Source organism: Nicotiana tomentosiformis, chromosome 5 (genome assembly GCF_000390325.3).
Source record: "Nicotiana tomentosiformis chromosome 5, ASM39032v3, whole genome shotgun sequence".
NCBI classification, from domain to species: Eukaryota; Viridiplantae; Streptophyta; class Magnoliopsida; order Solanales; family Solanaceae; genus Nicotiana; species Nicotiana tomentosiformis.
Genome location: NC_090816.1, coordinates 31,677,948 through 31,699,900, shown reverse-complemented (window position 1 = coordinate 31,699,900; position 21,953 = coordinate 31,677,948). Strand labels below are relative to the sequence as shown.

Genomic DNA, 21,953 nt, shown 5'->3' with positions numbered 1-21,953 from the left:
TTAAAACTAGGCAACAATTCAAAACAAATAGGACTACAATTAAATCCAATTAAAGGCTCACATTAGCCTCCGCAATTAGGCAGACAAATGCACGCAAACAGATTTTACATATAGGTAGTTTTCAGAATTGAAGGGATTGCAATTATTAAACTCTATAGGCACGGTTTCTAGATGATCTGATTCAGATGCGCAAGCCACTTTAGACCTAGGATTTCTAAATTACCAGTTGGTAAGTGCCAATTGCTGTTAAGTGGCTATTACAGATTATCAATGGACAAATCTATAGGCATGATTTCTAGGTGATTTATACAATAAGGTACAGTGAAACTCATTAGAAGTGCTCAAAATTATTATGCTTCCTAATAATCGCGTGGATGAACAATAAAACAACGTTTGAAAAGCGAGTAGTGATGTCCTATAGGCATGATTTTTAAAGCTTGGCGATTGGAACTGATTCTCATACAATTAGCTCCCATAGGCATGCTTTCTAGATGGACGATGAGATTGCAATAGCGAATTAATTAGTTAAAACCCTATGGGCATGATATCTATTGAACAGAGTAAGGAGCAGTCATTAGCAATTATTTCCTATAGGCATGATATCTAGCAAAACATAGTAGTAAACACAAGAATAGATATAATACTCATGCATTGACAACATACTAATTATGTGAGCCTGTGATTCCCTAATGACATGATTTCTAATAGTACACAAAGAGATTCACATATAACAGGTCGGATAGCAAATAGATCACACAAATCCTATAAACAAGCTTTCTACCCTTTTTCATGCAAGTATTAGGAGATACCCATTTCCCAATTCCACTATCACCCCAATTGTTATTACAGAATTATTACAGGCCCAATAATGAATAAATTATAAAGTAGTACAAGCAATAATAGTAGGCTCAAGACATGCCCAAAAGATACCCAGCACTGACAAGCCTTCAACTAAGCTCTTTCTCCACACAGATCTCAACATAGCCCAAAAACCATAAGAGAACTCGAACCAAACCCAACAACCATGGTTTTATAATAGGATCCAGGAAACAATAACTTACACAAGTCAATTTGCACATTCAACAAGCAGAAAGAAGGACAGAACAGAGTAGTAAGGAAAATGGCCAAAGAACCTGAGGCCCTAGAGTGTGTCAGAGTTCACAAGGGTCTCAAAATGGACCCCGAGCAGTGCTCACACTAGGGAGGTTAATAGAGAAAAGCTTTAGTATCCTTGGCCTTCAGCCGGCCAATAATAAGAGGTTAGAGATAGCATAGATAACAAATTGGGGAGAGTGGACAATGGTTGAGGGACAGGAATTGAGGGAATACACTTATAACTTAAAGTAGACATAGCAAGGATGAGAACACAAAGCAACTAATCAAACATGTCACACAAATTAAACGTAGGTTCAGCAGGGAATTAGAAGCAGGTTCAACACTTAGTAAAATAACACATAGACGACCACATATTGAAAGTGTTAGGGAAAAAATAAGTTTGCAAGATTGACAAAGATTATCATGCAGAAGTACATAATACTAACAAATTGAAACCTAAAAGGTCCAAATTATGCTAAGTATACATCCTAGTGTCATAAGACAGACATGTTAACTCTTATCAGGGAACAAGACAATATTTAGACATGATAGGGGAACACACATTATGACAAGTCAAGTAATTACTGAAGGAACAAGGAATTAAGTGAGCCAAAGACATGCTGGGGGACATATTAGCAGGGAAGTAAGGTCATAGTTGATGGAAAAAATCTTAACACAGATTAGAACACATTACATATGCAAGATAAGTATTGCAGAGGTTCAGAACAGAATGAAAATAAACTCATGTCAAATGGCAAACGTAGGCATTCAAGTATTGACCAGTAGACTAATTAACAAGGGAAAATCTAAGCTATGCCAGGGATTCATCTTAAAACAATTCAAACATAGTAGGAAAAACAAGTTGAGATAACTGTTCTATAATTTAAAACCATCATTAAAGGGGTATGAGATCAAGTAAGCATGCTGAGTGACACAATAGCAGAGAAACAAGTCATAGTTAACAGTGTAGGCCTTAACACATGTTTTTACAGATGTGAGGCATTCATTACAGAGATTCAGGACAAAGCATGTAGGCATATTCATGAACATTCAGACACCAATACACTAGCTAAACGAGCTTAAGAAAGTTCAGATTATCCAAGGTAGACATAGAAAATCTCAGAACTAGCAGCATTAGGAGGAGTTAAATGCTAGAGAGATTTAAAAAGAGTGTAAAGCTAACAGAGTTATACATAAAAGTAGCCCAGAAACACATTAAGCCATAGATTTCAGAAGCGAGAGCACATGCAAATCAGAGACACATAAAAATGAAATTGCAAAAGATCAAGCAACTTACCAGTTAAACAGACAACAACAAAGAACAAAAATTCCACAAGAACCCATAATCTTAATGCGTCAAAGTTCCCAAAAGATTCAAAAGAACTCCGGGTAATGCTCGCACCAAGGGAAAGTTCGAATAACAGAATCTCAGTGGCATTAGCTTTCAGACGGCCAAAAATGTGGTACAGAACAAGAGAATGAGGGAATCACAGAACAAAGCTCCAACTTTTAGTGAAAGTATATCGATTCCACCTCTGCTTCAAAGGGGGATGGGGAGGGGTTTATATAGTGACAGAAATCGAACCAGTCCACAAGGAAAACTGTAAAATCGAACATAAATAAGAAAGTATTAACATGCTGAATCAATAAAAATCGGATTAGAAAAAAAAAAAGGTAAATCCTAATTGACAGAAATTAAAGATTGGCCGAAAATCTCGGCTAATCGGACTCATATAGCCATGGTCATGATGTACATGGACTAAATACTGTCCAGATTCAAGCGATTGAAGTCGAATGGCCGGATTCTGAGAGATAGTACTTGCCATGTTTAGGCAAGTACTAGGTGATACCATAGTTTTGTAGAAAATAATGATATAACACACAGAAGGTAAGTAAATCATGGAGAGAATCCATGGTTGAGACGGATTTGGAGAGATTTGAAGGGACGGCTAGGGTTTCTGTGGAGAGAGGAGAAGGTTCGAGAGGATTTGGGGGCGGCGGACGGGCGAAATAATGGTTAGGGTTTGGGTGAGGTTGATTTAAAATGAGAGGATGAATGAGGGCCGTTGATCTTGAAAGATCAACGGCCATGATTAAAAATTTGAACGGGGCAGATCGATTAACGGGTACCGATCGGGTTTTAGACATGGGTCATTTGTCTTTGGGCCGGGGTAATTGGGCTAGGTATTTGAGTGTTTGGGCTATTCATTTGGTCCGAAATTGGTTTAAAAATTGGGTTGTTTTTTAAATACCCAAAAATTATCAAACATAATTTATAAAAGTAATTAATAAATAACAAAAATATTTTTTGTGCACTAAAATAATTGAAAATATTAACTTAACATTATAAAAATATGAAAAGCTATTTTGGCGCAAATAATATAATTATACATGAATATAGGCTATTATTGCAAAAATATGCAATTAGCCTAAAAGTACAAATGCAATTATAAAACAAATGAAGTAAAATATTATAAAACATACATGTTAGTATAGATAATAAGTTTGGATGATTATGGCATCACAAAATAATTTAAAGGATAATTATTAGATATTTATATAATAAAAATATAGAAAGAAATTGATTTAGAGCTTTAAAAATTATGAAAAATTATAGAAAATACTTGTATAGGTTTTAAAACTAAATGATGATGCAAATATGCCATTTTGAAAGTATATATGCATTTTTAGAAAATATGAGGGAAATATTGGGTATCAACAACTATCCCTCTTTACCCGGGAATGATAAAAGAATTGTCGGGTAAAGAAACGATGACCGATTTTGACCGAATGGGATGATTTGAAAAATGGAGGCCGAACTCTGGTTTCTGAGTTGCCTACATGTCCCTGGTGTTACGGGAATCAGGCCGTGTGTAGTTCTGGATCCAACGGTAAACTGAACCGATGAAGTTGTTATAGGGATAGTCGTATGCTTCGGAGGCTCTTTTAGATAGGACAATATCAAATGAGTTTATACGAAATCATGAACGGATGTATCTTAGAACGGATATCTGAACAGTTATCAAGTAAAAGTGGGTAACTGATGGTGGTTGGTTGCATTTGAAATAATTGCAGGATGTGAACGTTGAACGAAAACTGGAGCGAAGATTTCTCCCGTTAGGAGAACGGTTACTTCCTGGAAAAACTTAAAACACGATGCACGCAAGTATGTATGGTTTATTGCGAGAATTTAAACATGATGCAAATTCCCTTTGGACCATGAAAGTTGTCTTTGGACGGTGAGGATGATGTCCTTAGACCATGACGTCCTGGGCCATGAATCATGTGATAAGGGATTTGCAGGCCATGAAATGATGTCCTCGGGCCATGAAAATGGTGTCTCTGAACCATGACGCCTTTGAATAATGATGTGTAATACTGAAGATCCTCAGGCCATGGAATGGTGTCTTCCGGCTATGAGGATGATGCCTTCGGACTATGACGCTTTTGGACAAAGATGGCAATGTTTCAGCCCATGAGATGCAACGATATGATGCTAGGTCACATGCGAAGATGAGACAAGACAAGGCTTAGTCTTGTGTAAGATGAGGGCAGTTCTTAGCCCTAGGTGAACAGAGGATAGTGCTAGGTCATAGATGGCGTAGTGGAGATAGTATTTAATCTTGAGGAAAAGGCAATGCTTAGTCTTATACAGGAGGGGGAGGCAAGGCTTAACCTCATGCAAAAACAGGAGATAATTCTTAGTCTCATGCAAAGAAGGGGAAGCGGTGCTTAGCTTCATGCAAAATAGGAGACAATGTTTAGTCTCATGCAAAGAAGGCAGTGCTTAGCCTTATGCAGTTAAGGAGGCAATGCTTAGCCTTATGCAGTTAAGGAGGCGATGCTTAGACTTATGCAGTTAATGAGGCGATTCTTAGCCTCATGCAAATGGGAGACAATGCTTAGTCTCGATGCAAAGAAAGGAGACAATGCTTAGTCTCATACAAGGAAAGGCAGTGCTTAGCCTTGTGCAGTCAGGGAGGCAGGGCTTAGCCTCATGCAAAATGGGAGACAATGCTTAATCTTGATGCAAAGAAAGGAGACAATGCTTAGTATCATGCAAGGAAAGGCAATGCTTAGCCTTATGTAATTAGGGAGGCAGGGATTAGCCTTATGCAAAATGGGAGACAATGCTTAGCCTCATGCAAATGGGAGACAATGCTTAGTCTCGATGCAAATAAAGGAGACAATGCTTAGTCTCATGCAAGAAAAGGCAGTGCTTAGCCTTATGTAATTAGGGAGGCAGGGCTTAACCTTATGCAAAATGGGAGACAATGCTTAGCCTCATGCAAAGAAAGGAGACAATGCTTAGTCTCATGCACGGAAAGGCAGTGCTAAGCCTTATGCAATTAGGGAGGCAAGGCTTAGCCTTATGCAAAATGGGAGACACTGCTTAGCCTCATGCAAAGAAAGGAGACAATGATTAATCTCATGCAAGGAAAGGCAATGCTTAGCCTTATGCAAAGAAAACAATGAGTGATAGTAGAGTGTTTCTTAACTAGAGATGCTTGGGATAGATAATCTGCTATCTTGAAGGTAGTGACCTGATGTGTCTGTAGATATTATTGTCTTACTGTGCCTGCATCCAAAGAAATATTGTGAGTTTTGTAGGGGAAGGTTGGTTCGCGCTTTTGTCTTTTGCTTTGCTTGTGCTCCAGTTTGAGTCACCCTGGGTAACATCTGGTTGTTTATAGAAATACAGTTTTTCGAAAGAAATGCGTGAATTTGATGAATGTAGTTATTTAAAATATAGTAGTATGCAATATCGACTAAGTTAGATGAACCAATGACTGTGACATATTTTAGAGACATTGCGGCTTCCTTGCTCTAGAATTTTGAGGGTCCTCCTAAAAAATCTGCCCCAGTTTAAAAGCAATTCTTTGACTGTTCTGTGCATGACGAAGTTGGTTGGACTTGCTCCAGAATTTTGAGGGTCCTCCTCAAAATTCTTCCCCAGTTTCTGACCATGGCAAAAGTGAAGATTTTATTGAGATGTGACCGAACCCACAGGGATGCCTACGTATCCTCTCTTAAACAAGAATCAGGTCAAGCATAGTTCACTTACATCAAATGAAGAAATGTAAACAAGTAAAAGTGAGTAACTGATGGTGGTTGGTTGCGTTTGAAATAATTGCAGGATGTGAACATTGAACGAAAACTGGAGCGAAGATTTCTCCCGTTAGGAGAACGGTTACTTCCTGGAAAAACTTAAAACACGATGCACGCAAGTATGTATAGTTTATTGCGAGAATTTAAACATGATGCAAATTCCCTTTGGACCATGAAAGTTGTCTTTGGACGGTGAGGATGATGTCCTTAGACCATGACATCCTGGGCCATGAATCATGTGATAAGGGATTTGCAGGCCATGAAATGATGTCCTCGGGCCATGAAAATGGTGTCTCTGAACCATGACGCCTTTGAATAATGATGTGTAATACTGAAGATCCTCAGGCCACGGAATGGTGTCTTCCGGCTATGAGGATGATGCCTTCGGACTATGACGCCTTTGGACAAAGATGGCAATGTTTCAGCCCATGAGATGCAACGATATGATGCTAGGTCACATGCGAAGATGAGACAAGACAAGGCTTAGTCTTGTGTAAGATGAGGGCAGTTCTTAGCCCTAGGTGAACAGAGGATAGTGCTAGGTCATAGATGGCGTAGTGGAGATAGTATTTAATCTTGAGGAAAAGGCAGTGCTTAGCATTATACAGGAGGGGGAGGCAAGGCTTAACCTCATGCAAAAATAGGAGATAATTCTTAGTCTCATGCAAAGAAGGGGAAGCGGTGCTTAGCTTCATGCAAAATAGGAGACAATGTTTAGTCTCATGCAAAGAAGGCAGTGCTTAGCCTTGTGCAGTTAAGGAGGCAATGCTTAGCCTTATGCAGTTAAGGAGGCGATGCTTAGACTTATGCAGTTAAGGAGGCGATTCTTAGCCTCATGCAAATGGGAGACAATGCTTAGTCTCAATGCAAAGAAAGGAGACAATGCTTAGTCTCATGCAAGGAAAGGCAGTGCTTAGCCTTGTGCAGTCAGGGAGGCAGGGCTTAGCCTCATGCAATATGGGAGACAATGCTTAATCTTGATGCAAAGAAAGGAGACAATGCTTAGTATCATGCAAGGAAAGGCAATGCTTAGCCTTATGTAATTAGGGAGGCAGGGATTAGCCTTATGCAAAATGGGAGACAATGCTTAGCCTCATGCAAATGGGAGACAATGCTTAGTCTCGATGCAAATAAAGGAGACAATGCTTAGTCTCATGCAAGAAAAGGCAGTGCTTAGCCTTATGTAATTAGGGAGGCAGGGCTTAACCTTATGCAAAATGGGAGACAATGCTTAGCCTCATGCAAAGAAAGGAGACAATGCTTAGTCTCATGCACGGAAAGGCAGTGCTAAGCCTTATGCAATTAGGGAGGCAAGGCTTAGCCTTATGCAAAATGGGAGACAATGCTTTGCCTCATGCAAAGAAAGGAGACAATGATTAGTCTCATGCAAGGAAAGGCAATGCTTAGCCTTATGCAAAGAAAACAATGAGTGATAGTAGAGTGTTTCTTAACTAGAGATGCTTGGGATAGATAATCTGCTATCTTGAAGGTAGTGACCTGATGTGTCTGCAGATATTATTGTCTTACTGTGCCTGCATCCAAAGAAATATTGTGAGTTTTGTAGGGGAAGGTTGGTTCGCGCTTTTGTCTTTTGCTTTGCTTGTGCTCCTGTTTGAGTCACCCTGGGTAACATCTGGTTGTTTATAGAAATACAGTTTTTCGAAAGAAATGCGTGAATTTGATGAATGTAGTTATTTAAAATATAGTAGTATGCAATATCGACTAAGTTAGATGAACCAATGACTGTGACATATTTTAGAGACATTGCGGCTTCCTTGCTCTAGAATTTTGAGGGTCCTCCTAAAAAATCTGCCCCAGTTTAAAAGCAATTCTTTGATTGTTCTGTGCACGACGAAGTTGGTTGGACTTGCTCCAGAATTTTGAGGGTCCTCCTCAAAATTCTTCCCCAGTTTCTGACCATGGCAAAAATGAAGATTTTATTGAGATGTGACCGAACCCACAGGGATGCCTACGTATCCCCTCTTAAACAAGAATCAGGTCAAGCATAGTTCACTTATATCAAATGAAGAAATGTAAACAATCTAAACAAAGTATCTCTTGACTGCGTCTGAGTTGATAGGTTTTGGCCAAACTTCTCCGTCCATCTCTGTGAGTATGAGCGCTCCTCCTGCTAGTACTCTATGAACCATGTAGGGTCCTTTCCAATTGGGTGAAAAATTCCCTTTGGCTTCATCTTGATGCAGGAAGATCTGCTTCAACACCAGCTGCCCCAGTGTGAATTGTCTAGGCCTGACCCTTTTGTTAAAAGCTCTAGACATTCTGTTCTGGTAAAGTTGACCGTAATATACTGCGTTCATTCTTTTTTTGTCAATGAGAGCCAGTTGCTCATAACGACTTCGTATCCATTCTTCATCACTGAGTTCAGCCTTTTGTATGATTCTTAAATAAGGAATTTCTACTTCAGCGGGAATGACGGCTTCAATGCCATAGACCAGCAAATAAGGAGTTGCCCCAGTTGATGTGCGAACCGTGGTACGATATCCAAGTAGGGCAAATGGTAACTTCTCGTGCCATTGTTTGTGATTATCTACCATCTTCCTTAATATCTTCTTGATGTTCTTATTAGCGGCTTCCACAGCTCTATTCATTTGTGGCATGTATGCTGTGGAATTCTTATGCTTGATCCTGAAGGTTTCACACACGGATTTCATCAAATCATTGTTAAGGTTGGCGGCATTGTCGGTGATGATTGATTCCGGTGCCCCGAATCGACAGACAATACAATCCCTAACAAAATCTGCAATGACCTTTTTAGTTACAGCCTTGTAAGATGCGGCTTCAACCTATTTTGTGAAATAATCTATGGCCACTAGAATGAACCTATGCCCATTTGAAGTGGCGAGTTCGATTGGACTGATGACATCCATCCCCCCAGGAGGAGAAAGGCTAAGGTGCACTTATTGCATTGAGTTAATTGGGTGGCACTCGTATCATATCTGCATGTATTTGGCACTGATGACACCTTTGAACATACCTGATACAGTCCGTTTCCATAGGTATCCAAAAATATCCTGCTCTTAATATCTTCTTGGCTAAAACAAAACCGTTCATGTGTGGTCCGCAAGTTCCGGCATGTATCTCTTCGAGTAGTTTGGAAGCTTCCTTGGCGTCAACACACCGTAATAATCCTAGGTCTGGAGTCCTTCTGTACAGAATTCCTCCACTTTGGAAGAAATGGTTGGACAATCTTTGGAGTGTGCATTTCTGAGTATGATTTGCGTGCTCCGGGTACTCTCCTTTTGCCAAGTATTCTTTGATGTCATGAAACCACGGATTCCCATCAGTTTCTTCTTCAACATGAGCACAATAAGCTGGCTGATTGTGCATCCCTACTGGAATAGGATCGATGAAATTCATGTCTGGGTGTTGTATCATGGAAGATAGAGTGGCCAACGCATCTGCGAACTCATTCTGGATTCTCGGAACATGTTTGAACTCTATTTTTGTGAACATCTTCATCAACTCTTGTACATAGTACAAATATGGCAATATTTTGGTATTCATTGTAGCCCATTCTCCTAGAACCTGATGTACCAAAAGGTCTGAATCTCCAATTACCAGCAATTACCGAACGTTCATGTCAATGGACAACTTGAGCCCCAAGATGCAGGCCTCATATTTTGCCATATTGTTGGTACATGGAACCTGAGCTTTGCGGATACTGGATAGTGTTGACCAGTTTATGACACTAAAACTGCTCCAATTCCTACTTCTTTGAAGTTTGCAGCTCCATCGAAGAACATTCTCCAACCATCATAGGTTTCAGTGATATCTTCTCTTACAAATGATACCTCTTCATCGAAAAAATACGTTTTCAGCGGTTCGTATTCTCCACCCTCAGGATTTTCTGCCAGATGATCCGCGAACGCTTTCCCCTTAACCACTTTCTGAGTTACATAGATGATGTCGAACTCACTCAGTACTATATGCCATTTTGCCAACTTTTTCGTAGGCATGGGTTTCTGGAAGATGTATTTTAACGGATCTATTTTTGATATGAGCTATGTGGTGTAGGCACAGAAGTAGTGCCTCAACTTCTGAGCTATCCATGTCAAAGCGCAACAAGTGTGCTCCAGCAAAGAATATCGTGCTTCGTAGGGTGTGAACTTCTTACTTAGGTAGTATATGGCCTGTTCCTTTCTTCTCATCTCATCGTATTATCCCAAGACACAGCTGAAAGCCCCATCCATTACAGACAAATAGAGTAGCAGAGGTCTCCCAGGTTCTGGTGGGACCAAAATAGGTGGTTTGGATAAATATTCTTTGATCTTGTTAAAGGCTTTCTAGCATTCTTCAGTCCAACTTGTCGCAACGTCTTTCTTTAACATTTTGAAAATTGGTTCACAAATCACAGTTGATTGTGCTATGAAACGGCTGATGTAATTGAGACGCCCCAAGAAACTCATCACATCTTTCTTGTTCTTCAGAGGTGGAAAATCTTGGATAGCCTTTACCTTTGACGGGTCTAGCTCAATTTCTCGATGGCTGATGACAAACCCTAACAACTTTCCGGCAGGGACTCCAAAGGCACATTTTGCGAGATTTAGTTTTAGGTTGTATCTTCGAAGTCGATCGAAGAATTTCCTCAAATCTTCTATATGATCTGTGCTTTTCTTGGATTTGATGATGACGTCATCCACGTACACCTATATCTCTTTGTGTATCATGTCATGAAAAATGGTTCTCATGGCCCTCATATAGGTGGCTCCAGCATTCTTTAGGCCAAATGACATCATTTTGTAACAATATACTCTCCATGGTGTAATAAAGGCTGTCTTTTCGGAATCCTCTTCATCCATCCAGATCCGATGATATCCTGCGAAGTAATCCACAAAGGATTGAAATTCATGCTTGGCACAATTATCAATCAGTATGTATATATTGGGCAACGGGAAATCATCTTTGGGACTTGCTCTGTTTAAGTACCGATAGTCGACACACACTCTGACTTTCCCATCTTTCTTTGAAACTGGCACAATGTTAGCCAACCAGGTGGAATATTCAACCACTCTAAGAACCTTGGCTTTGATCTGCTTGGTGACTTCCTCCTTTATTTTCAGACTCATATCTGGTTTGAATTTTCTGAGCTTCTACTTTACAGGCGGACACATAGGGTTGGTAGGTAGTTTATGAGTGACTATGGACGTGCTCAAACTAGTCAAATCATCATAGGACCATGCAAAATATCCTCATACTCCTTCAAGAACCGGACGTACTCTTCCTTCTATGACGGTGATAGGTGAATGCTCACACGCATTTCCTTGACTGTTTCGGAGTCTCCCAAATTAACTGTTTGGGTCTCATCCAAATTGGACTTAGGCTTGTTTTCAAAGTTTTCCACTTCTCTGACAATTTCCTCGGGGTATTATATCCTCTTCTAGATCCTCTGAATCATTATCCTTATGTTGCGTTGTCTCATTACATGGCACAGTCGTAAGTTCATCGGGATAGGTAATAATAATGCTGTAGAGAAAAAATGTAAAGAATAATAATAAATACTAAAATAACAATGCATTAGATAAATCTTGAAAATGTCAAACAAGTACGACTCGGTGACTCGAGCAATTATTTCAAAACAAAATATGCTTAAAACAAAATACTGAAAATGTCTTAGATGCTCATAAAATTGCTTTCAAAATAAATGATGCTAATTGCCAGGCTACCCAGGAACTCGACCGGCCCTTGATGGTGCAGCAGTCCAATTTTTGAGAACAGCTCCCTCCTCCACGGTCTGAATAATGAGGCCTTCCTCCTACACCTCCTCAACTATCGCACCGCAATCCATGTTTTCATCATCCATAAATAGATTCCTTATGCCAGTTAGAACTTCATCTTCTTCGAACTCCCACATCATGTAAGCTTGATGAAATGACTGGCTCAAATGTGGTACTCGTCGCTCTAGAGGGTAATAAGGACCACGCCATGGTGGCGACCAATTCTGATACTCATGCCAGGTGTATTCATACCCAAGCCCAAAAGTTATGCCGTGACGCTTTAGCTGTATCGGTTCGGTGATCCCCTGGAGATTCTTAGCGAGACCCTTGCCAGGCTCATACCCTGTCCATGCCAATATGCCTTCTATCCTACTCCTCCACCATTTGTCATTTTCAGTTGCGTTGACGTGCTCGATGCGATGGTATGTTTCTCCACCCAACTTCCTTCTATTCTCGATGACCGGAACAATTTGACTGGTGTAAATGGGATTACTTTCGTCCCCATGGATGATCACTTCCTGATGGTTCCACTCAAACTTCATGACCTGATGTAGAGTAGAAGCTACGGCCCCAGAGACATGTATCCAAGGTCGTCCCAACAATAGGTTGTAGGTAGCAGATATGTCCAATACTTGAAACTCAACATCAAACCAGGTTGGGCCCATCTGTAGGCTGAGGTTGGTTTCCCCAATTGTGGCCCTTTGAGACCCATCAAATGCTTTCACATTCATACTTCCTGCTCGTATCTCGTGTAGGCCTTTACCCAATCTTTTTAGAGTAGTTAGTGGACATATGTTGAGACTCGAACCCCCATCTATCAAGACTCTGGCAATGAACTTGTCTTCAAACTGCATTGTGATATGCAGTGCCCTGTTGTGACTTAGTCCTTCTGGTGGCAGCTCGTCTTCATGAAAAGTAATCTTGTGTCTTTCCAACACTTGCCCTACCATGTTGGCTATCTCTCCACTGGTGATGTTGTTGGGTACATAGGCTTTATTCAACACCTTCATCAGGGCATTCCTATGTGCCTCAGAGTTTTGTAGCAGTGATAAAATGGATATTTGAGCAGGGGTTTTGTTCAGATGATCAACCACAGAATACTCTTTTGCCTGCACCTTTCTCCAAAGATCATCTGGGCCAGTCTTAATGACAGGCGGTTTAGAGGCGGCTTCTTTGCTTGTTCCTCCCAAATACTCGGGTGTATAAATCCTACCAGTTCTGGTCATGCCTTGTGCTGAACCTGTTTCTTCCATTTTTGCCTTTCCTTTCCTTCTTGCTTCCGCAACATAATCCCATGGTATAGCATTGGAATTATAAGACGGCGTAGGTGCCACCATCACGGTGAAGGGCGTTGTTACTTCAACCTCAAACGGAGTTGGTGTAGCTACCTCAACTTCAATTGGTGCCTGAGTCTGTACCATAATAGGCGTCAGAGTGACTTGAGATGTTTCAGAATTATCCCCTTCTAGAATGAGCCCAATTGATCCCTCTGAGTCTCATTCTTCATCGGTCTCTATCACGTTCACTCCTCCACCTCAGTGATCTGGGAGAGGATTGTTATGGACAATTGGTGCAGCCTCCTTTGCCTGTATGACTTTGGTGTCAATTAGTGTCTGAATCTTATCGTTCAAAGTACGACACTCATAAATAGTATGACCTTTCATGCCTGAGTGATAGACACATGGCTTATTTGGGCTAATTCACTAGGAACAGTGTTAGGTTACAACTACCTTGATTTATGTTTTGATGATCTAACAAACTTACTGCCAAGAACCAGATAAGGAACCAGTTACATATCCTCAAGACCTTAAGATCGAAAGGTTCCAGCTTGGAATATGCTTCAACTCTTCAGAGTCAGAGGAACAACAGAGGGAACAGATAACTATCGTTTCCCGAGGAAACAGTACAAGTCAACTGCTCCAGCTGTAAAGTTGCTTCCTGTACACTCTACAATGCAGAAACAGTGCACCAGTTAACTTTATGGGGAGTGTATTTTACCTACCTTGCTTACATCATCCTAGTAATGTCACAAATGCATTATTAACATCAAGGAAGGTAAAACAAATCACTTGTTCACTTAGAGAAATCATTCAAGCTCTCACACGATCATCAAGCAATCAATATTCAAGTGCATCAAGAACAAAGAACAACACTACTACGGACCAGTTTCCCACAACAAGTCATTATATGTCCTTAGTTAAGTTGTGACTTTGTAATAGTTCTTAAATTGTATTTCCTACTTAGCTTGTTTAGAAGTACTATGTAGGAAACTCTTTGTAAACCTTAAACCTTTGTGTTTGAGTCTTGGCTAGAGCTAGTCGAGTTGTAAAGTCTTTGTAATAGATTTATAACAAAGTGGCTTGTAATAGAGTATTACAAGTTAGTGAGGGATTAAGAGGTTAATTCCTAGGTTGCATAGATTGTAATCTAAAAGTTGCTCAGTAGTGAAGTTGAAATCCTACAAGGGTAGGTCGTGGTTTTTAATCCCGTTGAGCTGGGAATTTTCCACGTAAAATTCCTCTTGTCAGCTACTTACTGCAGTGTGCGTGTGTTCTATTGGAACTGATAGAGAACCTGGTTCTCTATAGAGTTTGGTGGACCCTTATATTCTATCAAAGAGTTTTCCATAGCAACAACGGGAATAAGAGTGATATAACCGACAACCTTTAATCTCGCGTACAGCTGGTCTATAGGTTCAACAATTGGGGTGTATTGTCTAGGTGGTTTGCGGTCGAAATTTGGTCTAGGTTTTTGGTAGTTTTGGATGGCTGGTGGTGAGTGGTAGTAAGCTGGTTGGGTGTTATAAGTATGGTAAGTGGCGGTAGGTTGTTGGTATCTGGGAGGTGAAGGCTGATATGTAAGAGGAGACTTTGGACCTTGAGCTACCATCACCGCACCTACTTCTTTCTTTTTAGAGATACCTCCTGACTGTAAGGCTTTATTTGTGGCTTGGAGTGCTTTAAAATTTGTCACCATTTCGCTTTTGATCCCTTCTTATATTCTCTCTCCCAATTTGATGATGTTAGAAAATTTATGGTTTTCAATAACCATTAGTCTTTCGTAGTATTGCGGATACTGAGCTGTGATGAAGAACTTATTCATTTGTTCTTTTTCCAGTGCTGGCCTTATCTTTGCAACTTTAGACCTCCACCGGGTAGCATACTCGTGAAAAGTTTTCGTTGGCTTCTTCTTGAGATTCTGAATGTAGAAAACGTTTGGTGCATTTTCTATGTTAAACCTGAACCGATCCATGAAATCTGATGCCATGCTCACCCAATTAATCCATTTCTTTGGGTTCTGACTGATGTACCAAAACAGGGCATCTCCGGTGAGGCTTCTCATGAACAGCTTCATGCAGATTCTTTCATCCCTGCCAACTCCTACAAGCTTGTCACAATATGTTCTCAAGTGCACCTTCGGATCACCAGTTCCGTCGAACATTTCGAACTTAGGAGGTTTGTAACCCTCTGGCAGTTCTACATCTGCTTGAATACACAAATCTTTATAATTCAAACCCTCAATGCCTTTGCCCCCTTCAACACTTTGAACTCTGCCAGTAAGTTTCTTGAGTTCCTCCACTATGTTCTTGATGAGCAGGTTCTTCTCGGCGGATTCGGGTATGTATAGGGTATGTTATGGAGTGTGGGGTAAGGTTTCCACATATATGGGATTGCCTTGGTGGACTCCGGGAATCTGGGCGTAATGGTGGTCATTGGTTGATTTTTTCGGGTCAGGAGTAGGTTGTGGTGCATTCTGAGGGGTGTGGTATGTGATTGTTTGTGGGTATTGAGTTGGGTAGTGATAATGTTGTTGAGGAGTAGGTATCGGTGGAGGGTTGTGGTTCTGAGGAGGTGTGGCATATTGATGTGGTGCGGGAGGATTTGGCAGATTTTGTATGTTTTGGGGAGGTACTGGGTTTTGGGCGTTTGTGTTTTATTGGTTAAGGTCAGGGACGTTTAGGGTGAGGGAAAGGTTTGCCAAGTTCCAGACCTGCTCAAGTTCCCCTTGTAGCTCCAATATTTTCTGTTTCAGACGTAGGACCAATTTGTTCTGTGCTGGAGTATTCCGACCGTCCGAGGTTTCAACGTTCTTTGCATTGTCCTTTCTGATACCACTTAAATTGTCTATTTTTTCTTTCACTTTGCTTTTCACTTTAGGATCACTTGGTGGGGGAGGAGGTGGAGGACCTCTGGATCTAGTATAATATGCGGATGATGCCAGTATGCACCAACCAACCTTTGGGGAATGAGAATAAACAAAGGAAAAACAAAAAAGGTAACCAAGTCAGTAAGGGTTATTAAGAGGATATTTGCAGTATTATAAATTCGTGTCCTAATTTTGGGGACCTCACTGTGCCTGAGGTAGGACTAAGTGACATATAGGTTTGGAGAAAACTGATGCCAATAATTGCGTCATTTCATTAATGTGATAAATGAACCAAACCTCTACTAAAACGACAATAATTATCAAGAGTTACTAATGACATTTTCCTTATTACAATCAAAATCTAAAACGAGTCTAGAAGGCAGATAAAACATTATTCCTAATCTATTTGGTCCCAGAGGGACCTTCTCCATGCTTGGCCTTCTTAGCTCCATCAATCAGGTTCCCCAGGTCGCGCATGTCCAATAGCAGATAAGCCCTTGCTAGATGCCCTCCTTCGTTGCTCTCTGTATTCTGACAGTCTGAGATCCTTTTCCTCATCTTTCCCTCAAGCTCCATCAACCCCTGCTCCAAAATATTCCAACCTCTCTGTTGATTTAGTAGCAATTCCTTTCCACTCGTTGATTGCTTCTATGTCCACTTTATGTTGTTCCAAATGCCTGGCTTTAGACTCGAAAACCATTTTGCGCAACATCCTGTATTTGACTTGTGCTTCAGCAGCGTCGTCTATGACCCTATTCTTCAGATTAATCCCTGGCTTGACATCTCCCGCTATATCATCTACCAACCATGATGGATAGAAGTACACATGGCCGACGTGATACCGATCTGGCTCGATGGTATCTTTCTCCAGAATGATCTTTTGATGCCACATATGCTATGCCTCAAACTTGAATGGAATGGTGTTCCCCTTGAAGACCGCTTTGTACTGGACCATGTTGGAAACCCGAGGTATAACCTGCTTTCTCCCAGCTTGCCTCATAACCCTTATAGGAGCATAAGAATAGATTCCTCTCAACCCGATTAGCACTAGATGAGGAGTCTCTCTTGACCTGATGATGAACTCATTGCTAGGGAACCATTCGAACATCCAATGCACTCTTTCATCAGTCAAATTGCTGAAGAAACGTACCCAGCTCACAACATTTCCCTGTTGTGCAACACTATTTGGGATAAAAGTCATTCTCTTCGGATGATGATAGGCTATGTGGTCATTCCACGGTCGTCGCAGAAGTGTTCTAACAACCATACCAGCAACAACAGATTGCAACCCTCGAAGTGCCCATACCCTTTTTTGCAACGGTCTAAAGCCCGGTATATCTCCGCCAAGATCATAGGGACAATGGTTAAGTTTTTCCCTCAATTCCCTCCATTAAAGTCCTAACGACCATAGCTAGGCGAGTGTGGATCCTTTCTCCCTTCATCGAAAATATCAGCATTCCCAGAAAACAGACAATGAATACGAAAACCTGGTGGTGTGTCCAACCCAAAGAAGTAATGGCAAGTTCATCATGGTAAAGGCGATATGACTTGCTGTGCCCATAACGCTCATAAAGGAACTCAAATGGTATATAAGACTTCTTTAGACAGAGTAACTCATTATATTTCTTGGAACCCATCATTTTCAAGAAACCTCGGGAAGTACGATTTTTCGGTACCAACAAACCAGGGCTATCCCATGGGAGTCCAGCGAAGCCTCCTATTTCCTCTAAAAGAGGAGTCAATTCTATGTCGCCAAAATGGAAGACGGCTCTCTTCTCATCCCAAAACATGGTGGCGGCCTCTATTAATGCATTGTTTAGCTGATCGTCTAATAAAGAGGGTAAATTCCCGATGACTCTTTTTACATGATTTTTGTCACTTGGTGAGAGGTTTTTCCACCAATCCAGCAGCAAAGGTGGGATATTTTGAACCATGCTAAACCTGGGGACTTCGTGCCTCATTTATGCAAAACAAATAAAGTTAGCCCTTTCCCCCTCCGAATTTGACTATTTACACATTAATAATCGGCATACGAGCATGTTTTCTCCAAATAGTGCACACATCGTGATGGTATCCATTGGGATTACGGAAATCCCGGTGGACTTTGGACAAGGCTTGCCTTAGCGGGTTATCACACGTACAACGTTCTAACCCATACTAGGTTTGGACATGATGCATGCACAATTAATATTAGACTGGGGTTTCTAGAAGAGTCTAGACCGGTACCCTCAAGCGGACAACTTGAGAGGGAAAGGCACGAAACCATCGATTGTAACGCTGATCAACTAGTTTTATCGCAAATAAGCCTTTCCAAATTTAAAGGGTGATTTCGAAAGAGCGCGGACACTCATCAAGCGCCGCTATGGTATTAATTGGGCATGAGTAGAATATGATGTGGAGCATGCTTTATGCAAAGATAAACAACACGTTGTCAAATATTTTGCATGATGAAAACAGTAAATGCAGTATTAGAATGAAACGTAAAAGACATGAAAAGAAAGGAAAACTAGAAGAAGTTAGTTCGTGCAATGTGGAAATCATAAAAAGTAAGCGAGGGAGTAAGGGTGGGGAGAAACATAGTGTAGTAATTTAGAAGGCAACTTGGAGCAAATAAGTACGACTAAAAGAGGAAGACGCATGTTAGAGCCAATTTGAGCAAAAGAAGGAAAAATAAGGGAAGGGATTTGCATATTAATACGAATTCAAATAGAGGGAGAATAAGGGAAAGGGTGTGCATGCAACAATAAAAAGGGAAACAGGAGCGGGATATTCATGTAGCAACAAAATAATAAAAGAACAAGGAAACACGTCTATCATAGAAGACTAATTCATATAAATCAAGTTTGCTATGGTAAGAGCCTAAATTTTTCCAGCAGAGTCGACATGCTGTCGCGCCCCGTTTTCTCTCAAAATCGGGCCTCGACATGTGACAACTCTTTTAAGGAGGTATTAAAAGAGGAGAGTCGCCACCTAACAGTTTAAGGTACGTTAGGGCACCTATTTGCATATGACTCGGGTTTGACTAGTTTGCATTACCAAAGATCGGGTAAGGGCTCGAAATTACCTCGAAGAGAAGGTGTTAGACACTCTTCGAGGTTCACAAATGTGGGTCCCGACCGAACTTGAATTATATTAATTAGTTAGATAAACAAAGACAGAGAAAATAAGAAGTTTGGGAAGTTTGATTATCAAATACTTTGAGTAAATACAAACACTTGATTTAAAGATAAATGGGGGGTCCTAAGTTTTTTAGCCTAAAGGATCATCCCGTGCAACATAAATAATACTTCGTAACTCTCTCGAGATGGGGTGTTACTCGTATTATTCAGCGGGCACAGACTATCATCTCCTGCTACCCGATTACTATCCTTAAATTATTACCTAAAGTGCACTAGTTGATTCTAAATCGTGGCTTATGCATGCACTACCCGTCCCATGCCTATGGTCCAGGAGGCATTTGGACCTCTATTTTTTAGGTGGTTCTAGACTTGACTAAGGCTGCTCAAAAATGTTAAAACTAGGCGACAATTCAAAACAAATAGGACTGCGATTAAATCCAATTAAAGGCTCACATTAGCATCCGCAATTAGGCGGACAAATGCACGCAAACAGATTTTACATATTAGGAAGTTTTCAGAATTGAAGGGATTGCAGTTGTTAAACTCTATAGGCATGGTTTCTAGATGATCTGATTCAGATGCGCAAGCCACTATAAACCTAGGATTTCTAAATTACCAGTTGGTAAGTGCCAGATGTTGTTAAGTGGCTATTACAGATTATCAGTGGACAAATTTATAGGCATGATTTCTAGGTGATTTATACAATAAGGAACAGTGAAACTAATTAGAAGTGCTCAAAACTATTATGCTTCCTAATAATCGCGTGGATGAACAATAAAACAGCATTTGGAAAGCGAGTAGTGATGTCCTATAGGCATGATTTCTAAAGCTTGGCGATTGGAACTAATTCTCATACAATTAGCTCCTATAGGCATGCTTTCTAGATGGACGATGAGATTGCAATAGCGAATTAATTAGTTAAAACCCTATGGGCATGATATCTATTGAACAGATTAAGGAGCAGTCATTAGCAATTATTTCGTATAGGCATGCTATCCAGCAACACATAGCAGTAAACACAAGAATAGATATAATACTCATGCATTGACAACATACTAATTATGTGAGTGTGTGATTCCCTAAAGACATAATTTCTAATAGTGCACAAAGAGATTCACATATAACAGGTCGGATAGCAAATAGATCACACAAATCCTATAAACATGCTTTCTACCCCTTTTCATGCAAGTAAAAGGAGATACCCATTTCCTAATTCCACTATCACCCCAATTGTTATTACATAATTATTACATGCCCAATAATAAATAAATTATAAAGTAGTACAAGCAATAACAGTAGGCTCAAGACAGGCCCAAAAGATACCCATCACTGACAAGCCTTCAACTAAGCTCTTTCTCCACACAGATCTCAACATAGCCCAAAAACCATAAGAGAACTCGAACCAAACCCAACAGCCATGGTTTGATCATAGGATCTAGGAAACAATCACTTACACAAGTCAATTTGCACATTCAACAGGCAGAAATAAGGACATAACTGAGTAGTAATGAAATTTGCCAATAAACCTGAGGCCCTAGTGTGTCAGAGTTCACAAGGGTCTCAAAATGGACCCCGAGTAGTGCTCACACTAAGGAAGTTAATAGAGAAAAGCTTTAGTGTCCTTGGCTTTCAGCCGGCCAATAATGAGAGGTTAGAGATAGCATAGATAACAAATGGGGGAGAGTGGACAATGGTTGAGGGACAGGAATTGAGGGAATACACTTATAACTTAAAGTAGACATAGCAAGGATGAGAACACAAAGCAACTAATCAAACAGGTCACAAAAATTAAATATAGGTTCAGCATTAGAAGCAGGTTCAACACTTAGTAAAATAACACATAGACGGCCACATATTGAAAGAGTTAGGGAAAAAATAAGTTTGCAAGATTGACAAATATTATCATGCACAAGTGCATAATACCAACAAATTGAAACCTAAAAGGTCCAAATTATGCTAAGTATACATCCTAGTGTCATAAGACAGACATGTTAACTCTCATTAGGGAATAAGATAACATTTAGACATGATAGGGGAACACACATTGTGACAAGTCAAGTAATTACTGAAGGAACAAGGAATTGAGTGAGCCAAAGACATGCTGGGGGACATATTAGCAGGGAAGCAAGGTCATAGTTGATGGAAAAAAATCTTAACACAGATTAGAACACATTACATATGCAAGATAAGTATTGCAGAGGTTCAGAACAGAATGAAAATAAACTCATGTCAAATGGCAAACGTAGGCATTCAAGTATTGACCAGTAGACTAATTAACTAGGGAAAATCTAAGCTATGCCAGATATTCATCTTAAAACAGTTCAAACATAGTAGGGAAAACAAGTTGAGATAACTATTCTATAATTTAAAACCATCATTAAAGGGGTATGAGATCAAGTGAGCATGCTGAGTGACACAATAGCAGGGAAACAAGTCATAGTTAACAGTGAAGGCCTTAACACATGTTATTACAGATGTGAGGCATTCATTACAGAGATTTAGGACAAAGCAGGTAAGCATATTCACGAACATTCAGACACCAATACACTAGCTAAACGAGCTTAGGAAAGTTCAGATTATCCAAGTTAGACATAGACAATCTCAGAACTAGCAGCATTAGGAGGAGTTAAATGCTAGAGAGATTTAAAACGAGTGTAAAGCTAACAGAGTTATACATAAAAGTAGCCCAGAAACACATTAAGCCATAGATTTCAGAAGCGAGAGCACATGCAAATCAGAGACACATAAA

The 21,953-nt window shown here is 40.3% G+C and overlaps 1 protein-coding gene across 1 annotated transcript; it reads right to left on the bottom strand.

Annotated features, from left to right (window-relative positions):
- Positions 1-8,246: 8,246 nt before the first annotated feature.
- Positions 8,247-9,582, bottom strand: LOC138892121 (uncharacterized). Its single transcript, XM_070175816.1, has 3 exons — positions 9,458-9,582; positions 8,757-8,850; positions 8,247-8,489 (listed from the first exon to the last, which is right to left on the bottom strand). The coding sequence occupies exons 1-3, from the start codon at positions 9,580-9,582 to the stop codon at positions 8,247-8,249; spliced, it is 462 nt and encodes a 153-aa protein (XP_070031917.1).
- Positions 9,583-21,953: the final 12,371 nt, after the last annotated feature.